The sequence below is a fragment of the Corvus cornix genome, chromosome 13 (genome assembly GCF_000738735.6).
Source record: "Corvus cornix cornix isolate S_Up_H32 chromosome 13, ASM73873v5, whole genome shotgun sequence".
NCBI classification, from domain to species: Eukaryota; Metazoa; Chordata; class Aves; order Passeriformes; family Corvidae; genus Corvus; species Corvus cornix.
Genome location: NC_046343.1, coordinates 9370194 through 9391789, shown reverse-complemented (window position 1 = coordinate 9391789; position 21596 = coordinate 9370194). Strand labels below are relative to the sequence as shown.

At 41.5% G+C, this 21596-nt stretch overlaps 2 protein-coding genes across 7 annotated transcripts; one reads left to right on the top strand and one right to left on the bottom strand.

Moving 5' to 3' along the window:
• The first annotated feature begins 1310 nt into the window (after positions 1-1310).
• LOC104689620 (F-box/LRR-repeat protein 3) lies at positions 1311-14738 on the top strand. 6 transcript variants are annotated; one of them, XM_039559625.1, is made up of 8 exons: positions 1311-1443; positions 4695-4790; positions 6181-6321; positions 7575-7675; positions 8806-9255; positions 9977-10099; positions 10598-10769; positions 11934-14738. In XM_039559625.1, the coding sequence occupies exons 5-8, from the start codon at positions 8881-8883 to the stop codon at positions 12575-12577; spliced, it is 1314 nt and encodes a 437-aa protein (XP_039415559.1). In that variant the 5' UTR covers positions 1311-1443; positions 4695-4790; positions 6181-6321; positions 7575-7675; positions 8806-8880; the 3' UTR covers positions 12578-14738. The 6 variants fall into 6 exon arrangements, with proteins under 6 accessions (XP_039415559.1, XP_039415557.1, XP_039415558.1 ...); XM_019286078.3 differs by lacking the exons at positions 1311-1443; positions 7575-7675 and adding exons at positions 1510-2944; positions 3500-3572; XM_039559623.1 differs by lacking the exon at positions 7575-7675.
• Positions 14739-15544: 806 nt separating this feature from the next.
• LECT2 (leukocyte cell derived chemotaxin 2) lies at positions 15545-19772 on the bottom strand. Its single transcript, XM_010399842.2, has 7 exons — positions 19682-19772; positions 18988-19120; positions 17969-18120; positions 17286-17456; positions 16835-16949; positions 16215-16366; positions 15545-15782 (listed from the first exon to the last, which is right to left on the bottom strand). The coding sequence occupies exons 1-7, from the start codon at positions 19725-19727 to the stop codon at positions 15592-15594; spliced, it is 960 nt and encodes a 319-aa protein (XP_010398144.1). The 5' UTR covers positions 19728-19772; the 3' UTR covers positions 15545-15591.
• Positions 19773-21596: the final 1824 nt, after the last annotated feature.

Here is a 21596-nt window from a genome sequence, read left to right as displayed (position 1 = left end):
TGAGCCAGCGTGTGTCCAGGTGGCCAAGAAGGACAATGGCACCTGGCATGTATCAGCAACAGTGTAGCTATTGGGACCAGAGAAGGGATTGTCCCCTGTACTCGGCGCTGGTGAGGCCACACCTCCAGTGCTGTGTCCAGTTCTGGTGCCCTCACTCCATGGACATTGCTGGAGCGGGTCCAGAGAATGGCAACGGAGCTGGGGCAGGGTCTGGAGCACAAGTCTGGTGAGGAGCAGCTGAGGGAGCTGGGGGGGCTCAGCCTGGGAATAAGGGCACTCAAGGGAGACCTTCTGGGTCTCCACAACTCCCTGAGAGGAGGGTGCAGCCAGGTGGGAGTCAGGGACCAGGCAACCAGCAATAGGACAAGAGGACATGGTCTTAAGCTGGACCAGGGGACGTTTAGGTTGGCCATTAGTAAGAATTTCTTTCCAGAAAATGTGATCAGACACTGGAACGGGCTGCCCAGGGAGGTGGTGGAGTCACCATCCCTGGAGTGTTAAAAGGAAAAGCTGGATGTGACACTCAGTACTGTACAGAAAATCATGCTATGAAAAGCCAGTGTCTATAAAGGAGACAGAGGAGTCCCTGCAACTTTATTCGAATAAAGGGAGGGAGTCCACTGGGGCACACACCCACAGGGGTTTCTCTCTAGGGGTTTTGGAGGGTGCAGCCTCCTTTTATCCTAAACTCCCGGCTGCATGTTGCCCTCTTCCTTTCCCCATTGCCTGAGGTACTAAGAAGGTACAGCCTTCCTGAACCGCCTACCACATATCGCCCCTTGAACCTGACATTTTACCCCAAAGTTCAGGAACTCAGGCTTGTGTGGACCCGTTTCTCTGTTTCGGGAGTCAAAACTGTCTGGGTTCTGTAACAAACTTGCGGCTTGAAGTCGGTAGAGACATTAAGACCCATTTCAAAGACGTTAACACCCATACCCTCACCCATGGAATTGTTTGGAAAGACACGAGCACGCATCTTTCCTGTCAGTGCCACGGTCTATTTGACAAGTTGGTATTCGGTCACCGGCTGGACTCAATGATCGCAGAGATCTTTTCCAACCTAAGTGATTGTGTGATTCTGAGATAGAGGCCTGGTGAGGGGCGAGCAACCGCCCTTGCTGCTGTGGAGGACCGGCGAGGGCCAGGGACCAGACCCGTCCCTGCTGCCGGGGGTCACTGCTGACCCCAGAGCCCACACCTCAACCCCCCCATTTTACCCGCGGGCTCAGGCCCGGCGGGGCGCGAAATGGCGCCGCCATCACGTGCCCGCCGCCCGAGGCCTCGCCCGGCGCCTGCGCTGGGGCGGCGGGGCCGCGGCTCCGCCCTCGGCGTGTCCCGGGCGCTGCGGGCTGAGCGCGGTGCTGGCCCTGCTCGGCCCCTGCTCGGCCCCTGCTCGGCACCTCGGCCCGGCCTCACCCTCGAGGGAGCCGCGCACCGGCGGCGGTGAGCGCGGGGCGGCCGCGGGGACCGGCCCTTGCGCGGCGGCCGGGGGGGACAGGCCGCGGGGGCGGGCCGGGTTGAGGAGACAGACAGACGGATAGACAGACACATAGATAGATGCGCGCCCTCCGCGCCTGGAGACTTTAAATCTCCCTGAGGGCCAAACCTCGTGAGGGGCTCGGTGTGCGGTACGGCGGGTTTGTGCCATCCCGGGAGCTCTCACCGAGCTGCAGGAGCGCGGTGCCTGGGAGCTGGTTTTCCCATGTAAAGAGCTTAAATGGCTTGTTAAAGTCGGGTAGGAAGGTTTCAAGAAAACCTGTAGAAGTAACAATTATTATTTATTTCTCCCATAGGTGTGTAGATAAACGCTCAAAAGAGCTTTTCTAAAGAGCTGTGCAGCTTCAGATTTGTCACTGAGTAAAACGAGGGGTCTTGGGCGTTGTGCACAGGGAAGTGGCTTCCTTTTAAAAGTAATGCATCAGTAGAAGTCAAATATCTTAATTTCACCACCGAAATACTACTAAAGGTGGCCATGCGTTTGTATTTCTTTAGTAAAAATTAATGCAAGCATTACGATGTTCAGCTGAATGTGGTTATTTTTAGAACTTTGAGGATTTGTTAGAAACGTACGAAAAATGTGGTAAATCCCTTGAGTCAGAGGCTCAGTTTTGAGAAAAATGAGGACTGATTATAAAAAATAAATAATCCTCTTCAGAAGCAAAAATTCTACCCATTAAAAGTCTGATGTGCCCTAGATGAAGAAAAAGTTTAATCTCTGAGCTCATCATCCTGAAGGACTAGATCTTCTGAGATTTAAGCTTAAAATGTGGATTTTTACCTGTGTTTTGCACCATACTCAGTGGTTGAATTTGTGGTGGCAGCAGTTTTCCAGGGCTGCCTGCCTTGTGCTGCTCCTGTTCCCCAGACAGACTCTGAATTCCGAGTTCCTTAACGTGGTGAGGGGGTGGCCTCGGTGCTGTCACTGAACTGCGATTTCTTTAGACACTGTGGTTAATGGGACTGGTATTTCAGCCGTGTAAGGCAGGTCCGTAAACATTAATTTCCAAGTGTTAGAAATTTAAAGCTTAATTATCAAGATGCCTGCTTTATCCGAGAATATTTCCAAGCTTGGTTATTTGGAAGGTATTTTATTTCTCAGGAACTCAGTCTCTGCTGCATTTGTGTTTGGTTACTGCTGTTTCTCCTAGAAGCCTGATTTTATGGTGTTTTATTAATTCTTGTTGGGTCCTGGTGTTGAGAACTGGAAGGGAAATCTAGAAATCAGAGGAAGCAGTTACTTCTTTGTGGCTTGAATCTGTGATATGTTTGGTTATAGAAATAAAACCTTTTTTTGAACTGACATTGTAGCCTTGGAAGTAGTGAACAGCTGCTTGCTTAACGGAGTCACTGCTGACCACTTTTCAAATTCCCCACCAAGCCCCCATGCCATGGGAGAGGTTTTAATGTCTTAATTTTAGCAGAAACTCACAGCTCTGTTGTCTGGGTAAGTTGCAGAAACAGTTATTTAACTTGTTTTTTTCTGAATCCTGATGGTTTTAGTGGATTTGAGGCAGTTTGAGCAGGATAACGTGCAGCTGTCAAAATACTCGATCACCGGTAGAGCTGTATGGGGGGGTGCACCAATTTTTGATACTTTGCTTTATACAAATGAGGATATGAATAGATTTGATGAACCTCAGTAGTTATCAAAGTGTTTCATTTCAGTGACTGTGTGGCTGCTGTTTATCTTTGATAATCATTTGGGTAACTACCTTAGATAACAATTTACTGTTGTTTGCATAACAAGCTTGTATTTGATTGCATCTCTGATAACTATAATATTTTATTATATACATTTCTGCTTATATAAGCTAACATGATTTATGTTGCTTTGGATTGTTCTTGTGGTTTTGGACACTCAGATGTTTATTAGATGTAAACCTCATTATATTTTTATTGTTAACAGTCACTTGCAGTAACTTTTTTTTTTTTAATGCATTATCTAAAATTCTGCTAGTTCTTGTCTGCAGTGTAAAAGTATGAACTTCCTTCTCTACAGAGGGGTTTGGGACCGGTCTGTTCAAGAGAAGCTCTCTTCCTCAGGGGTACTCTTGGTTATTTAGCTGTTACAGGTAACCAGTCCCATCTCTGTGAAATTCAGAAGCCTGCTGAGCACTGTAGGTAGTCTTTATTGACTACCTGTATTTGATACAATTTTTACTATAAAAGGATCCTGTCCTTTTCTTAATTTTTTGGGTATTAGTTTACTGTTAGTAATTACTTTTGCCTGTGGCCACATGAGAAGTGTTGGGAAGAATACTGAAATTCTGAGTTGAGAACAGGTGGAAGGGTACTCTTCCCCTAACCCCATGGTGAGGGTTATGTAAAAGCATTGTAAAGCTTATCACAACAAAGATTTCAGATTTTTGGTTTGTTTGTATAAAAGAAAACTTTGTGATATTCCTGGTGGTAAAGCTTTGAATGATTACATGTAAGGGTACACTCTGAAACACAAACTTACTTGTAATGTAGTATTAAAAGAAAATAGTGTAGGGGGAGGCAGGCGACTTTTAATCTGAACCCCTGGATGCAGTGGCTTGTGATCCACCTTCCCAGGTGGCACAGGCTGTCACCCGGGCTGTGGGAGCTTGTAAACAGGGAGGTGGCTGGGGCTGGGTGCTCTGTTGTTGTGGGGAGCAGCTCCTGCCGTGTGACTTCAGGCAGGCCTGGGCAGGTGCTGGCGAGGGCTGTGCACGTTTGTGGTAGGAAGCTGAGCCTCTGTGTTCATCATCTGTCACACGGCTCCCCAGGCCATTCGACAGCCTTGCCACAAAAGGGAAAAAGGCAAGAGAAAACATTTGGGTGGGTTTTTTTCTCTGTTTTTCATGACTCTTAGATTACATTAGTAGCTACAGTGTTGTTTACCAAGACTGCCTAGTAGTGGTAATGATAATGCAAATACTGAATAACTCACTGTTTACGTTGTACTGTTGACCAATAAATGTAGATGCAGTTGCAACATTTGTTTCCCATTACTTTTATACTTGATCTGACCTCACTTTTCTCTCAGTAACAGTATTTGCATTGTGGAATAAGCTACCTTGTGTTGAGATGATCCCCTTGAGCGCCTCCACTAAAGCAAGAAAATTTATAAATTGTTGTCAACATATTTCCCTATCATTTTTGCATTGGATGTAATATGAAGATTTTTTTTCTAAACTAACACAGGTCTTTATGGCATTTTATCTGGACAGGAGGGGAAAGCAGACAGATGCATGTGAGTGGCCCATGGCTGCAGCTGCCTCAGTTCATTCATTTATTGCCTATTGTAACTTGGAAGCATTCTTTAGGTAAGAAAGTTGCTTCAAAATATGTGGTTTATAAACTTAATACACTTCTCTCTGGAATCTTTAAATTGCATCTCAGTGGTTTGTGCTCTCAGTTATAATGTTATTTAAGTATGCTGTTTATATGTGGCATTATAAACCTTTCATTTGTTGGACACTGACAGTGCTTGAGAAAATGAATTCTATGTGCTGTACAGACTCTGCGCACTTCACAGGAGAGAGAACATGTGATACTTGTAGACTGTGCAATAGAAGGCCACCATAAATGACAGATTTCTTCAGGTGCCACCCACAAACAGTTACTAATGAATATCAGCTTTCTCTTTATAGACAAGCATGACTACTCAGCTCTAAATTTTCTGGTGTGTGAGCTGAGCAGCAGCATTACTTGCACAGATTGCAGTACTTGAGTTTGATTTTGTATAGAAGATGGGGGCTACTTCTCATGTATTCATAAATAATGTGTACTATACCTTTGTTAAACTTGGCATCTGTAAAGCTGATATTAACTTGGTAGTTTTTCAAAAGATGATGATATGACATGGCAGAATCTAAAGCCTTCTCCCATTTCTAAAGAAAAACAGAGAAGTTCAGCATTGGAAGGTTTCTAAAGATGTTATTACTGGTTGAACACAACACCTGGTAAACATCTGCTTTTAAACCTACTTTTAAAATCTGTCATGATTTAGTGAGGTGGGTGTTGCTGTGCTTGTAGCTTTCCATTAAAGCATCTTCAGATAATGTAAAATGGGTAACTGGATTTGGAGGTCTATTTTCTCATAGTGCACCAAGATACTCTGTCAAACTAAGCTACAGGGTAGTTTTTTCATTAGTATGTGGGGGTATATTTATACATTATTGGTATCTTTTTTCCAGATACAGTTTAATTAGCCAAAATTGTTTGTTTACTGTCAAGGTGCAGTAAGCATACTTTTGTGGAGTAAAAGTGAGTAAAGTTTAAAGCCAAGAGTCTTTAAATGTCAAATATTAGAGGTCCTGTGTTTAAGTGTAACTTTTCACTCATGTTTTGGTATAGGGTAAGCTGAAAAAAACCCCATTTCTTACCTAGGTTTGTAGTTTTCTTTGGGTAATACTCAAGAACTCAGAAGTGTATCTGTGTTGCATAAGAGTGCTCATCTAACTAAAATTGTAGATAATGTGAAAGCTAATTTTTTGCCCACAATTATACCTTCCCCTTAATGAAATGATATTTTTCAGATAATGTTTGGTAAAATTAATTTGCTTGTTACATTCTGTTGCTCTGCTTCCACATCTGCCCTGCAGAGCAGTGGGTAGTATTCATCTCAATCTTTGTTCTAGAATGTATGTTAGTCCTTCGTATAGGTTTCCCAGACACTGCAGAACAGTTTTTGTTTGGTTGGTGGCTTCACAGGTCGGTTCATCTTCTGGGACCCGTCCCTGCCTTCTGGTTAAGGAATCCATGCACACACACAGGATGATTCAACAGTGGGATGGATGTTCAGATACCAGAAAGGTGCTGGTAACTTGACAGGAACCTCCACATTCTTTGGAGGTAGGAGTGTATGTATGTGTGTGTGTAAGCCTCTCATTTGAATACTACCTGGATTATATCACATGGGACTGTAATTTAGCTAACTTCAGTTGTGCTTTAAAATACATACTGTTTATAAAGTATTCAGAATGAAATAAGGATTCTTATTTTTGCAGTAAATGTTGGGCCTTCATGTTTGGTAAAAATGTTATGATGCATAACCAATGGAACCTTTTTCTGGCTTTGCATCCCACAGTGAATAATAGGAATTCATTTTGCTAGATTTAAAGGACTGGAGTATAGAGTACTAAACATAGAAATTCTGGAGATAGCAGTTTTTAAAGGCTGTAGCAACAAGAACAAGTTCTGGCCATGTTCTAGCAGGCAGAGCATAGATAACTGTATGCCAACAATACCTTGCATCTCTTCCTATATTTGGGGTGGATGTGCTGCATCTGGTCTGTAGCCTGACCTGTGGTTTAGGGGAATACCTTTTCTGGTTGTTCTCACATGCCGGAACTTCTTTGTGAGAGCCAAATCAGCAACCATGAAGTTCAAGTAAGTTTCAAGTAAGATAGGAAAAATTTCTGGTTTTATCAGAAACCTATCTTTAACCAAGATGTTGCAGATCTGCATGGGAATAGCAACAGCAGGGAGAAGCTTCTCAAACAACAGCATTTATTTAATTTTATTTTTTATTGTTCTGAGCTTTAGTTTTGGGAAACAGCCAAGTTTGTAATTCCTCTCAAGTAGGGAGGAGGAAGAACAGACAACAGGGATGTTTAACTCAAAAGGTATTTAGCCTTTGCTAAATTTAGCAAGGCTATGAGCAGCTGTAGGAGAGAGATTTGTAATGGTTAATTACTACATCCACATTTACTAGTTTGGAATGCCCATTTGTTGTGTGACTTAAAGCAGTCTAAAGTCATAAAACATGATTGTGTGGATGATAACTTGATGGTCTAGTAGCAAAATGTTTCTCCATGCTGAGACTGCATTTTCATTACATTTGTAACACTATTAAATGGAAATCATGTGTCTATTCAGCGAAGAAGAACTATGATTTAATATAATTTAAAGTGTTTCTGGCTTATCCTTCTGCATACATTGCTGATTCCAATCATTAATGGAAATTTAAATAGACTGGGTGAATATTTGTAACAACTGCTAAAATAAGTTCCTTGGTAATCGAGGTAATTTGTCAGGAAGTCAAGCAGTAGTGAAACTGGTCATATGAAGAGCTCTTAATAAATTTGCTGCATTGTGCTTTCCAGCTTCTCAAAGAATGCACATGCCTTACTTTCATAAAAATGAAGTTTGTCAGACACCTAATGAGCCAAACAGATGAGGTCTTACAAGTTGGGGAAAATCCCAGGTAAACTTTTGATAGGGTAGTGTGTATTTTGGCAGCTGTTTTTGCAATACAGGGATTTGTGGTTTTTTTGTTTTTTTTTCTTTCTTTCCCCCTGCCCCCATAATGAAGATACTATGGAAAATTTTCAGTCCAGAAAAAGCAAGCTGTGTGGGTTGCCATGGAAGTTTGTTCAGTAAAAATAGATAATTTGCTCTGTTCGTTCTTGAAAAATACATGGTTGCTTTGAAAATACAAACTTCACACAGGTTGGGAAGAGAGAAGGTCTGGATGAACATCTGATTAGTGGGGCATTTGAGAAGGGGCCTCAACTGTACTAAAATAAATTGGCAAAAGCAGTTGTTGAAAATTGACTGAACAACAGAATTCAGTCTAGAACGGACTTGGTTAGATTGCACTGTTTCAGCCTGTGAAAACAGAGCTTTTTTTCTGCTGCTCTTCTCTGAGCTCTGGCTCATGTGGCAAATGTCCATTGCTGAAGTAGATCTCTGCAGTTTGCTGATTTCCAAGGTCACTGTCCTTTTCCAGCTGAAAAACAGCATGTGAACTTCACTTACTTTGCCCTGCTTTGATAACTGGCCTCTGAAGTTTTTTTATTGTTGTACAAACGTTCTTCCTCTGCTTGGCATGATTTGGAAAAAAAAAAAAGCGGGGGAGAGTGGGCAAAACTTTTCAGTCTGGCTCTTCTGAGCACATCTCTTCCAGATGTGTTTAAAAAGGGAGTTTATGAATTAAGTTCTGTAGTTGATAAACTTTTTTTAGAGATCATGAGTGGGTTCCATAGTTTGTCAACGGAGTTTAAATTTAAACTGAATCCACTTTCTCATTCTGAATTAAATTGCTGTTAAATACTTCTTGTTCCCTACAAAATGCTTTATGTACTGAGAAATACTAATGCATGGAACTACACTTGGTAAATTAACAAGTCCAAGTTATCCAGATTCAATCCAAATTGTACCCAAGGTACTGAGGGAGAAGGTCCTTGCCAACAATCTGTGCACTGGGTATTGACATATGGATATGCTTCTTTTCAAAGTAACATTGCTATATTTAAATTTTGTTAACTTGCTATCTCTCACTGTGTTTCCACTGCCCTGTCTCCCTTCCTTCCCTAATATTCTGTATTTTTCTAGAGACCTATTGTACGTGAGACCTTTGAGGACCCTGTGCAGTTTGAATACGTCGGATTGTTACATTCTGAAACTCTCATGATGAAGAGAGCTGGGCAGAAGGTTGTGGCTGGAACTGAAGCTCCTGGAACATCACAGACAAGCAAAAAACAGAAAACTAGTTTACATGGCTCAGGGTTTGGGGAATCTGACCCGTGCACCTCGATGGACTGGGGCAGCCTTCCACACCACGTGATTCTGCGTGTTTTTCAGTTCCTGACTTTAGTGGATCGAGCCAGGGCATCTTCTGTTTGTCGAAGGTGGAATGAAGTTTTTCACATCCCAGATCTCTGGAGGAGATTTGAATTTGAACTTAGCCAGCCAGCCACTTCTTACTTAAAGTCTACACATCCAGATCTCATTCAGCAGATTATCAAGAGGCACGCTGACCATCTGCAGTACGTCAGCTTCAAGGTAAGCCATGGATGAGTGCTGGCTCGGTGTCACGTCACTGGGCACGAGGGATGCAGCTGCTCTGTGTCAGCTACCTTGAAGCTTGTACCTGGCAAGTCTGATGTTTAAAAATGCAACTACTGCAACAATTTATTTCCACATGTGCAGGCAGTTTCATCCAGTTTTCTACACTCTAACTTCTGCAGAGTAAAGAAAAAGTGAATGCCATGCAAAACCAGGAGAAAGGTGAGACAAAATAAGAGAAAGTTACTCTTCAGGCTTATGACTTGCCAATCAGTTCATTATTTAAGATACAAAGGTGTTGGCCATGCAGATAAAATGGATTAGTTTGCTGGAGCAAAGACTTTGTCAAGTCTATTTTGGGCTCTAAAAATTGGCATTTTTAAAAAAATGCATATGTATCGCTGTCTCTCATAGCACCAGTAATGTTACAGTATTGCAATAAGATGAAGTTATTTGAAGACAAGACTTAGATTTGAGGTATGTGTTCATACTAGAAATACCCAGCAGTCGCACTCAGGCAAATTTTCTAATAGTAACTTCCCTGAACTCTTTCTGGTCTTGAAATTTCCAGTCAGTGTTGCACTTGGTGCCACTGATAATTGCAGTCTGGAGCAGTACAGCTTAAGTAGACGTGGAACCTGCAGTCTCAGGTATCCATGGTGCTGTTTTCTAAATAATACTGAAGAATGACTTCACTATTTTTATATTGCTTTTTGAGGTTGATAGTAGTACTGAGTCAGCAGAAGCAGCCTGTGACATCCTTTCTCAGTTGGTGAACTGTTCTATCAAGACCCTGGGTTTGATCTCTACAGCAAAGCCAAGCTTCATGAATGTCTCTAAGGTAAGGTTCTGCAAACTGTAACTAGCATATTTTAACTCACTCTTAAACCATTTTAGCTTTCTTAATGTTCTGTTTTTCAGTCGATGGTAATTTTTATGGAACAGTCTCTAGTTACTGTGTAGTAACAGAAGAGTTACCTTCTGGAAAATAAAGACCATTTCTTTTTTTCTGCAGAAAAATTCTAGATACTTCAGCCTCATCACTGTGTCCAGTTATCCTTGTAGTTGTCACTGTATTACAGCAAAATGATAAATCAGAGTAGATGAGTTAAATAATGAGTGTAAGGTTAATTTTGTCACATGTAACAGCATGTTTTTAAACAAAGATCCGCTATGTTCATGTTCAAATAAGCCTTCCTTTGTTACACAAGAAAGGGGATGTGTGGGAAGTGCTTATTTTTGAACTTTCTGCATGTGTAGAACATGAGGTTAAAGCACTGAAGTTTTTGCCCATCTTTTCACAAGGTTTTTTTTCCCCTCTTTCAATTTCTCCAAATAGGCTCATTTTGCATCAGCACTGACAGTAGTTTTTGTAAACTCCAAGTCATTATCATCAATCAAGATAGATGACACACCACTTGATGATCCTTCCTTGAAGGTTCTTGTTGCTAACAACAGTGATACTCTAAAACTGCTAAAAATGAGCAGCTGTCCTCATGTTTCACCTGCTGGTGAGTAGTGAATATAAGTGAAAAATGGAGCTGTAAAGCACCATAATTGACTTAGTCTTGAGTTTGGACAGTTGGAAGGTGAAGGAGAATGTGGATGAGTTGGGTTGATGAAGGTGGGGGTGCTACTCACTTGACTGCATCTTCTGGAATCCTGGGAATTTTTTTTTCATTCTTTCCAGCTGCTTTGCTACGTCTGATGATAGGCCTTGAGGAGGAAAAGCCTCCAAAACTAGTGTAAGCCTTTCACACATGCTCAATGGACGTGATATTCATTGCTTTACCGTGTAAGGGTAACCAAATGGGTGCTCCTTAATGTGTGCAGATTTGTAAACTTAACTAACTAGTGTTCTGTGGGAACACCACAAAATCCCTGATCCATGAATCAGCTACTGCTTGGTGGGATAAAGGAGATTAAAACAGTTGGTCAGTAATTGTTTTGCAAGGTGCTGTGAGTGTGTACAAATTTCAAAGACCTTCAAAGTGTAAGACTGTGAATGTTTCCAAAGTGCCCTCTTGTGTCCAGATCTGGGACTGGTAGCTTCCTCAGTGGTTGATGAGGGACTCACTCCCTTCAAAATATAGCCTTGCTGAAAGTTCAGAGAGCTTCTCACTTGCCTTTCTCCTGAAACCTTAATGCTAGGGAAAGGGAGGCTGCGTCTGATCTGTTTCTGTATTCTTTTCTGGAGTCCACAAAAGGTGACTTAATCTGTGTACTTCATATCCCAGCACATTAGGAGGAGTTAACGTTATTTAGGTATAAATTCACAGAAGGTTCTAACTGTTAAACTGGGTGTCTGATGGTGATTTAAATAGTTTAGTTGAAAGCTGAAGGAATGAATATTAGGGAAGGGAATGGTGGTAACCTGAGCTGAATCTGACCTGATTCCAGTTGCTTCCTCAAAGTTGAGGAAATTCTGCATAGGGAGCAAAAAAGAGGAGAATATGCAGATCCAAGATGAATGTGGCTTGTGTCTTCTGCTGTTAAATGTTAATGGCCAAAACCCTGTAAAAGGTTGTGGATATCTAGAACTTAGGTATTTCATGGGGTTTGGATATAAGCGTGAAAACTCAAGCCAGTAGAATCAGTACTTGCTTGAACTTTACAGCGAACAACTGTGTTTATATTCACTTTCATTATACAGAGTAAATTTTTTTGTTCCTCAGGCATTCTTTGTGTGGCTGATCAGTGTCATGGACTTAAGGAGCTGGCTTTGAACTACTACATATTAAGTGATGAACTGCTGCTGGCTCTTTCAAGTGAAAAACATGTTGATCTCGAGCACCTTCGCATCGATGTCGTGAGTGAAAATCCCGGACAAGTTCAATTTCACACCATTAAAAAGCAAAGCTGGGATGCTCTTGTTAGACACTCCCCTAAAGTCAACATTGTGATGTATTTCTTCTTGTACGAAGATGAATTTGATGCTTTCTTCAGAGAGGAAACACCTGTTACACACCTGTACTTCGGTCGTGCAGTGAGCAAGGCAATGTTGGGTCGCATTGGCATGAACTGCCCCCGGCTGATCGAGCTGGTTGTGTGCGCCAATGGACTTCAACCTTTGGATGATGAACTCATCCAGATTGCTGAGCGCTGTAAGAACTTAACGGCCATGGGACTGGGGGAATGTGAAGTCACCTGCAGAGGTTTTATTGAATTTGTAAAGATGTGTGGGGGCAGGCTTACTCAGCTTTCCATAATGGAGGAGGTGCTGATTCCAGATAGTGATTACAGCTTAGATCGGCTTCATCTGGAAGTCTCCAAACACCTTGGAAGAATGTGGTTTCCTGATATGATGCCAACATGGTAAATTCCCTGTGTTTGTGGATAAAATGGTAGAATCGGGCTGTCGCTTTCTATGCAAATAAAAAATTTAAGAATTAAATGTGAAAAGTTTCTTCCAGATTTGAGTTTTTCTTCCTTGAAAAAACCTCTAGCAGACTAGCAGCAAAACACTCTACAATATTAATTGTATATTGAAATAGAAAATAGATATAATTGTACTTAGCAGTTCTGAAAGTTATGTCTGGTTTACAGGTGCTTCAAACTTCAGTGAATTTGGGCTTCTCTGAACTTCAGTTTAAAGGTTCCATTTACTTTAAAGTGGGCTTCTTTGGGGTTTTTTATGTCTTTGTTTAGTCTTTCTGATGTAGTCAGAAGAGGAATAGAGAAACAATTTTCCTTTAGGAAATCTCTCTGTGGAAAGCTGGATAGAACTTTGAGTACACTATTATTTGTCTTGATATTTTATATAGCTATTTTTTTTAATTATTCATGTTTTAAATTTAAAAGCTTGTATATTAAAATATGCTAGCCTGGGCTAGTCAGATACAATCTATCTTAAATTCATGGCAGTATAATAAAACGTTAATAAGCTTATGCTTACAAAAAACTTTACAGTTTTAAATTGCACTTTAATTTTGTCAGATTACAGAAACTACAGAATGCATTGTACAGTATGTTGTTTTTGTTTTATGCATTAAAAGGATGGGAAAGAGATTTTGTTAAACTTGCTGATTCTTAAAAGTTTGGTTCTAGATTGATTGCTTGAGTGAGTAATAAAGCACTTTGGAAACTGTCAGGACAATAAGGAATAGCTTTGGATTTAACCCAAATCCAAGTCTTCGTTATCAAAGACTGATGTCTAAATGCTGTTCCATGCTTTCATTACTAAGAAATAAGAAGGATTTCATACATGTGGCTAGTAAGAAGAGAAGGAAAGATCAAATGAATACAGTTGTCTTTGATCCATTTCTATTTGGAATCAAGGATTTAGAGCACTTACATTTGTTGCTTAGAGGCCAAAATGGACTGTAGTAATCTTATCTGTATCTTACAGAGCTTTGTGTAAGCACTGATTTCTAGAGAAAGGCTTGCTGGAGGTAATCCTGAAATATTTAATTCAGGACTGTTTAATACTTGTTGCTATTACCTGTTTTTTGAGAAAGATTGTATTATATTTATTTTCTTAAAAGGGGAAGGGCATGGTGAGTTGATGTAAATTAGAGTATGTATTTTTGTGTTGACATTTTGCACACTGTAAAGTCAAATGCATTGTATATAAATTTTACTGTAATGATTTTGGTGCCACGCTTGTTCTGTCTTTCTCTTGATAATGAGAAGTCTACAAGAATTTGCTGGTGGTGTTTGTCACTGTCGTGGTTTAACCCTGGCTGGCAGGTGAGCCCCTCACAGCCAGAGAGATGGGGGACAGAATCAGAGGGTAAAAGTGAAAAAAGTCATGGCTCGAGATAAAGAGCTTAATAGTAAAGCAAGAGCCACACATGCAGGCAACCCCAAAAAAGGGAATTCATTCACCACTTCCATCAGCCATCTCCAGGAAAGCAGGGCTCCATCACACATAAACATCCCCGTTGCTCCTTCCCCCAGCTTTATATGCTGAGCGTGATACCATACACTATGGAATGTCCTGTGGGTCAGCTGGGCTCAGCTGTCCTGTCCGTGTCACCTCCCAGATTGTGCACCCTCAGCCTCCTCCCTGCTGGGGCAGTACAAGAAGCAGAGCCGGCGGGGACTCTGTGTAGGCAATGCTCAGCTACAGAAAAACATCCCTGTGTCATCAGTGCTGCTTCCAGTACAAATCCACAGCTCGATTCTAGGTCCTATGAAGCAAATGAGCTATCCCAGCCAAAACCAGTGCATTCACGGCAGAGAAAATGTTTCTTCCCCACTTCCACAGAACACCAGCTAAAGGGTCAAACCACCCTTTGCTTGGACACACTCACGGATTTAAGGTAACGCTCACACCTGAGTCAGTAATGGTTTGTTGCCTGTTGCACAGTTAAGAAGCATCTGACTGTGGTTAGTAGAGCCTGTGATCTGAGCACTTCCATAATCCAGGGGATTATAATTTAAACACAAAACTGAAATATTTCCAAACAGTATTTGGTTTAAGATGTGTGGTTTGCTTTAAATGGAAATGTAATAAAGGGCTTTAATCTATGCACTGATACTTGGCTCATCCATCTGTTGCACTGTGTCCTGTTAGGATTCTCTCCTGCTAGAAGTCATGTGTGTAACAAACCTTGGGAGAGGCTGGAGAATGGCAAATTGTCATTTCATGTTTGTGCCTGAAACCTGAGGATTTCTGTCATGCAAACCGTAAAATGGAGTGTGGACAAAGCTTGTGGGTGTTTGGGAAGTCCTTGAGTCCTCTGTGTCTCTCCAGCTAATGGAACAGTGTTAGTGTATTTAGAAACACTGGTGACAGAGTTGAAGTTCAGGGGGAAACTCTTAAAAGGCTGCTTTGGATGTTGTCCCTTTCTCGGTCCGTGTCACTAAGGTAGTGTTTCTGTGAAGCCGTGAATCATGGAATTGCTATGGTTGGAAGAGACCTTTGAGGTCATCAAATCCAGCTGTTGAATGTCAGCTTGCTCCAGCTCCAATCTTCCAGTTAAATGGGCCTGCATTGATAAATGTTGGGATTTTTGATGCACTGATTTTTTGAAGCATTTGTTCTGCTCCCTGATCTGAACAAGTGAGGCCAGCTGGTGCTTGGAGAAGCTGACAGGAGTGCACCTTCTCTGCCACAGGAGGGAGTGAGCGCTTTGCTTTTTAGCTGATTTTTCAGACTTAGAAAAAGCTAGTCTTTGCTAATTTCCTGATTCTCTGGTAAATAGAAATTCCAATAAAAACGCAAATCTTTTTTTTGTTTGTTTTCCAAGTCCCTGTTGCCATCCAACAGACACTGCTTGTGTAAGGCGCAAAGTATTGAATAGGTGATAGTATAAACTTGTGCATGGGAAGAAAAAACAACTTTTGGATGCTGAGATGGATTTATTTGGAATTTACTGCATTTCCATTTCAATCTCTTTGCCCTTTACCCCTTTCAAGATTGCTTGTAGGATCCGAATGATCGCAGTTCTCAATGTGAATATGAGATGTGATCCCAGGAAATACTCTTTGCATTGGCAACATTCTCCCAAGGACTTGTCCCTTGGAAATTGCACCGTTGTATCTTATGGGATGGATACAGAGTAGTTTTACACAGAATCCTGGTGAAAAAACAAGAGGAGGGAAAACATTAGATGACTGATGAAGCATTTATTCTTCTGTACTAAATCTATTTCAGAAATTTTAACAATTTCTGTCTTGTCCTTTCCACTGAGATAGCAATGGTGGAAATACCAAAAAGCAAAGACGCTGTGGTCATAAAAATTAGGTAGTGGTTGGAGTCATTAACTTGGTAGAAGAGAGAAGATGGAAGGCAGGGAGAAGGTGGCAATTCATGCTGTAGGAAAGGGAAAAGCCTGAAGACATTCTGCAGGACTCAGTTATCTGCACTGTAGCAGGAGCAAAAAGTTCTGCATGTAAGTGGATAGAAGAAAACATGGCTAGACTACTTGGCTAACTAAGTAGTATGCTAAGGTAATGCATCCTGTACGAGCTCAAGACAAAGAAATGTTAAATGAAAGAGAGCTATTTACCTGATCCCCTGATTTGGACTCCATCATCAATGGCATTTCCATTGTGGAAGAATTTAACAGGCCCAGAGAGCTGGCCAGAGAAGGGAGCGTACACAGTTGCCCCGTCAGCACAGATGACATCCACTGCCCGGTGCTTCCCTTTGCCATTGCGTCTGAAAACAAACACATCGTTACAGAAATCTCTGGTCAGGCCCAGTGTTGCAGAGAGAGGTCAGGCAGCACATGGTGAGATCTGGAAATGCGTTGTTAGGACAGAAATAGTGTCAGTAAACTGGCTGAAGGATCTGCAAAGGTGTAGGTGATGAAATGACACGTAGGGTGGATGACCTGTAAGAGTTGGAGAAAAACACCTTTCTTCCAGGTCTTTAAAAAAATCCATAGTCACAGAAAGTTTGGTTGTCTGAAGCACATCAAGTCCAACTTTCCCCTTGAGTCAGGAGTGTTCCCAACATTAGGTCAGGTCAGGCATGGCTTAGTCTAGAGAGGTGTTTTGAGCAATGTGGGCAGCCTAAAAGTTTCCTCATGTCCAATCTAAACCTTCAAAGCTGTAATTCTTACATGACCTAAACAGAATTCAACTCTAATGGAAGAAACCCCATGTGTTCCAATTATTGTATTACCTTGGAGCTCCGTAGTATCCACAGCCATACCTATCGCAGCCTCTTATCTCGTTGGTAGGGTTCCCAGCACACACTGCAGCCCAGCCTCTCTCCTGTTGTGGCAATGGTGGAACAGCTTTGAAATAAAGGAACACAGCACATCAAAGTTAACTTCTAGATAGTTTTAGCACTTACATGTTTGCAACTACGATGTTTGATTTACAGTTAGGTAAGAACATACTGGAATTACATCCCATGCTTGTAGTTGGATTTCCCCCCCATAAAATTTGTCATCCTTTAGGAAATGTAAATGGAATGTAGAACTAAGATGTATGGTTATTTTCTAGATTAGGGTTATTTCGTAGAAGAACCATGCTTTAAATAAAAAAATTCAAAAATACTATCACAGGTCCTAGAGTGCAAATCTACTCTTGTTCTGAGTTGCTTTTTTTGTTGTTAAGGGTTTTTTTACCAGGCGTAAGCAGATGAGTAGGATCAGAGTGGTCACAGTTCTCAACGTGGATATGAGAAATAATGCCAGGATATACTTTTTGCATTGGCAGCATTTTCCCGAGTTGTTGCCCTCTGCGGATTTGGCCGTGGTACCGGATGGGGTGAATGCAGACAAGCTTCACACAGTAACCTGGGAGAGACGGGAGAGGAAGCGAGGTCAGGAAACATCAGCTGCATCTGCTCCTGGGGTGAGCAAGAAGCATTCCCTGCCAGTCTCTTACTGGAGACTGTTAGGATAAAGCAGAAATGTAGTCAAGGTACCAACAACGGTGAAATCAAAATTACTCTATTTGCCAGGGCAAAAAGAAAAAAAGGGAGCTGAAAATAGAGATGGGAAAACATCCTCTCAGCAAAACTGAGGACGTATTTCCGGTGCTTTATTTTTACTGTTTCCTATTTTTTGATTTGGGGTTGTTATTTTCCTGCTACATGTTTTTCAACTCCTTTCTTTCCTCCTGTCCAAGAAAAGCATAGGAAAGGACTACATCCTGCTGGTGCTGTCTTCCAATAATTCAGCATGCTAGAGAGGGTGCAAGATTAATCAACATGGTGCCTGAATTGAAGAACCACAGAAACCTTGCTCAAGTAAATGAAATGATTACTTGTGCACACCGCACAGCACACCTGCTGTTAATTACTTGCCTGATCCCCTGATCTGGACTCCATCATCGATGGCATTTCCATTATGGAAGAATCGGATGGGTCCCGAGAGCTGCCCGCTGAAAGGAGCGTACACCGTGGCTCCATCAGAACAGATGACGTCCACACCGCTGTGCTTTCCTTTGCCACCATGCCTGGAGGCAGAAATACTTAACTAGAGACATCTCTCAGGGTTAATGCTATGTATCACTTGGTCACTTAATGCAGGATGATAGCTGAAGCTTGTCTAACAAAATTTTTAACCTTCAATGATATTGGGTAGAAGTAGCAGGTTTGAAGCATCGGGGTTTTTTGTTGCAAATTGTTCATATTACTCTGAAGTACTTTAGAGTGAGATGAAATTTCAAATTTAAGCTTATTTTTTATTTTCCCAAGTTCATGGGCTATTTCAAACTATTATAGAAAAGTACCATTTTTTTACCCCAAAAAACATCTGTGCCCATGTAAAATAGAATCTTATGTTTGGCATTTTGTCACTTAGAAATTTGGAAGTTGCATGATGAAGATGGACACTTACAGAGCCTGGGGAGAGGAGATGACAGGAAAATGCAGGAGTGATTCTACGTTAAAAAGCATTTTTTCAGAGAAATATAACCCGTTATTTTATGAGGTCCCTACTTAATGATGCTGACAGACTTTTAGTTTGTGTAAATGAATCTACTTGGCTTCCTATAAGCTGTTGCTGAGTGTTAGTTAAATTTCTGGAGTATAATCAACAAGGATAAAGGACAAAAATCCTTGAAATATTTCCATTTCCTTTACTCTGTCTGTAGTTCATGTAACAGTCCTGCTCCTTCACCTCTGCATCTGTTATCAGCAGTGGTATCACTGTGCTTCTGTAAGATTGCCAAGGAATATCCCAAAAATGAGTAAGAGGTCCTGCAGACAACAGTATTCTCTCATTCCGAGTGTCAGCCTGTTTAACTGTTCTCTTTCTGCTGCCTGAACATTCAATTTAGGAAAGCCAAGTGGCCGCCGGTGCCCAGGCTCCGCTGCGTTACCTGTCAGCACCGAAATTCCCGCAGCCATATCTGTCGCAGCCGCGGATCTGGTTGGTGGGATTCCCGCTGCAGATCTGTGCCCAGTGTTGGTGCTGTTGTTGGGGCGGGTGTACATCCAGCTGCCTGGTGAAAACTTCACATGGAAAAGAGGAAAAGCGGGAAAAATTCAAGCATGTTCTTAGTCCAGTGGAACAGAAAGTGTTCAGGTGCACAATAGGGTGTTTAAAGTGAAAAACATGAGCTCAAAGGAGTTTGCAATTTCAGAAACTGTAGGTAAAAGGACATTTTACAACCTGCTGTATAGACTTGATCCATTTTTTCCTGACTTTAAGGTATATGCACTAAAAAGAAAGCAAAGCTATAGATAAAGATTTTTAAAAATAGTTTGTGAAATAAACTATTTTTACTTTCTAATGGTGCTTTGTTGATGGTTGGTCTTGATCTTAGAGGTCTTTTCAAACCTTAATGATTTTATGATTCTTTCTGAAACCTCCAACTACTTCAGTATATGTCTCTTAATGCGCACCTAATTCTGTATTTTATAATAGTCATAACTGTCCACATTACCATCATTCTTCATAAAACTAGAGGGAAAACCCCCCAGCATTATTTATGTTCAACTGAATTTCAATAATTCATTATTGTCTGCCTAAGCCCAGTCAAACCCAGCTGCACCACAGCAATGTCAACTCACCAGTGGCCACCAAGCTGACCAGAGCAATCAGACTGAGAGCTGGCATTTTGGGGCCGTGTCACCTGTGTTCTTTGATCCAGTCAAAGACATCGAACCGCTGCCACCTGAGGTATTTATGTGCTTTTGAAAGGCCAAGTCTGTTGTCTTGGCCAATCAGTCTTGAGCAAAGTATTACAGCTCCAGGCAGGTGGTGTTGCCATACTGGGAACTCTGGATGTCTACAGGCTCTAACAGTTGTTAGAGCTGGTTGGGAAAGATGGGCAAACTGATTGGGCTCTTAGCACACAGTTACAGATGAAAATTAACAACCTCATATTTCAGGAAACTCTGGTTGAGCTGTGTCTTAACACCTTTTCTTCCTCATCCTGAAGTAAGGGCACATTTAGGACAAAAATGGTAGGAACTACAAATATGGTTCAGAGGACTGGCCTGAAGAGAAAAGGTGAGCGAAGCTCCAGAGTAGATGTCACCGTTGTCCTTTGCTGCTCATTCCTCCCTGGGTGTTTGTGCCCACCAGGGCTTTGTGACTGAGAACACAGGAAGTGTTTGGCATTCATGAATATTCACTTAGTCTAAGAAATACAGATGCTTTTGCGTTGAAACATCTCTTTTTTCTGGTTCACCTGAAATTGTCAATTATTTCACTTAAATCCGTGAAGCCTGTTCACTGAAACCCTTGTTTTTAACAGTACAATACTTATTAAAACATCTTCAAGTTATGAAACAACAGTTACAAACCCAAGTTGCATGGGCAAAACTGACCTGGAGGTCTCAATAATTCTAGGTTTTAAAGTGATGCCTTTAGTGCCTTCTTGGTTTCAGCTATTGTACTATAAAGCAGACTCCTTTGTGTCTCTTGTAATCCTTCAGTTTGATTTTTCTGCACTACTTACAGAAAAGCATTAGATTTTCTTTACAGACACATTTTGGATAATATGAAATTTAAATGAGTCATGGTGCTTTCACATAAATTATCTGATATTTCAAGTTACAGAAACCTCTGGAAGTCCTGCAGATTTTATTCAGAGAAGAAACAGATGTGTCTCTGCCCCACTTCTAGTTTGCAAAAGCATCTGTACATTGTGTTTTCTGAAAACCTCCATGGAACAAGCAGTTGGAGACAAAATTTTCACTTGTGTTTCCAAGGTTTTCTTTACAGCCAAAATTTAATCCCCAAACATTATTTTATCCTTCCCTGGGGTTATGACAAGTGGTTTGGCTGGTTTTATCCCTGCTGCTTTCTTCTCCATCCTGCCAGGAAGAACTGCTGGTTTCCACACTCATAACCAGCAAACAGATACTTATGTAAAAGTTATGTCCCTTCAGTCCAGTTTGGATGGGGCATTTGGTTGTAATTTGCTTAATATAATGGAGTCTTGGCTGATAAATGATACAATGTGCTGGTAAGGGTTCTCAGTGGGTATTCAGGGTTTCGGAATGCTGCTTATCCCTGAACTGAAAGATGGGGTGTGTGGGTTTGTGTGATCCTTGCCAGAAACAACCTTCATTGCTTCTTCTCCTTCATTTGACACAAACTCCCTGCAAACCCCCTCAGCTCTCCTTAACAGCAGGAGTCAGCAGGGGAGGTGGTATGGGTGGCATTTTCAATGAAGATTTCATAGCAGAGAGGTAGTGAAGTGTTTCTGAGCCTGGCTAGCTCCATACTGGCTGCTGGAAGCTTTTTTCCTACTACAATCAGAACCATTTTAAAATGAAGATTTTTTTCAGGGCATGCCTGGCCATTCCCAGTTGAGGGGTGTCCAGTGGGATTTCTGCAGTAATGATCTCTCTCAACCAGATTTTATTTCTGATTTATTTCAGTTTGCAGTGGGAGTGTTTTAAATACCTCATTAGATAACTTTAGCCTGGGGCAGAGCTGCCTTGAAAAGCTACTGATTTTTATAGACTCTTGTGA

What these genes read in the sequence shown, in the direction of transcription:
- LECT2 (XM_010399842.2), bottom strand. Translation starts at nt 19,727, where the DNA reads ATGCCAGCTCTCAGTCTGATTGCTCTGGTCAGCTTGGTGGCCACTG. An exon ending in GGTCAGCTTGGTGGCCACTG is followed by an intron (nt 19,121 to 19,681) that starts GTGAGTTGACAT and finishes TTCCATGTGAAG; the next exon opens with TTTTCACCAGGCAGCTGGAT. An exon ending in TACTCATCTGCTTACGCCTG is followed by an intron (nt 16,950 to 17,285) that starts GTAAAAAAACCC and finishes TTTATTTCAAAG; the next exon opens with CTGTTCCACCATTGCCACAA.
- LOC104689620 (XM_039559623.1), top strand. Translation starts at nt 8,881, where the DNA reads ATGATGAAGAGAGCTGGGCAGAAGGTTGTGGCTGGAACTGAAGCTCCT. An exon ending in TGCAGTACGTCAGCTTCAAG is followed by an intron (nt 9,256 to 9,976) that starts GTAAGCCATGGA and finishes TTGCTTTTTGAG; the next exon opens with GTTGATAGTAGTACTGAGTC. An exon ending in TCCTCATGTTTCACCTGCTG is followed by an intron (nt 10,770 to 11,933) that starts GTGAGTAGTGAA and finishes TTTGTTCCTCAG; the next exon opens with GCATTCTTTGTGTGGCTGAT.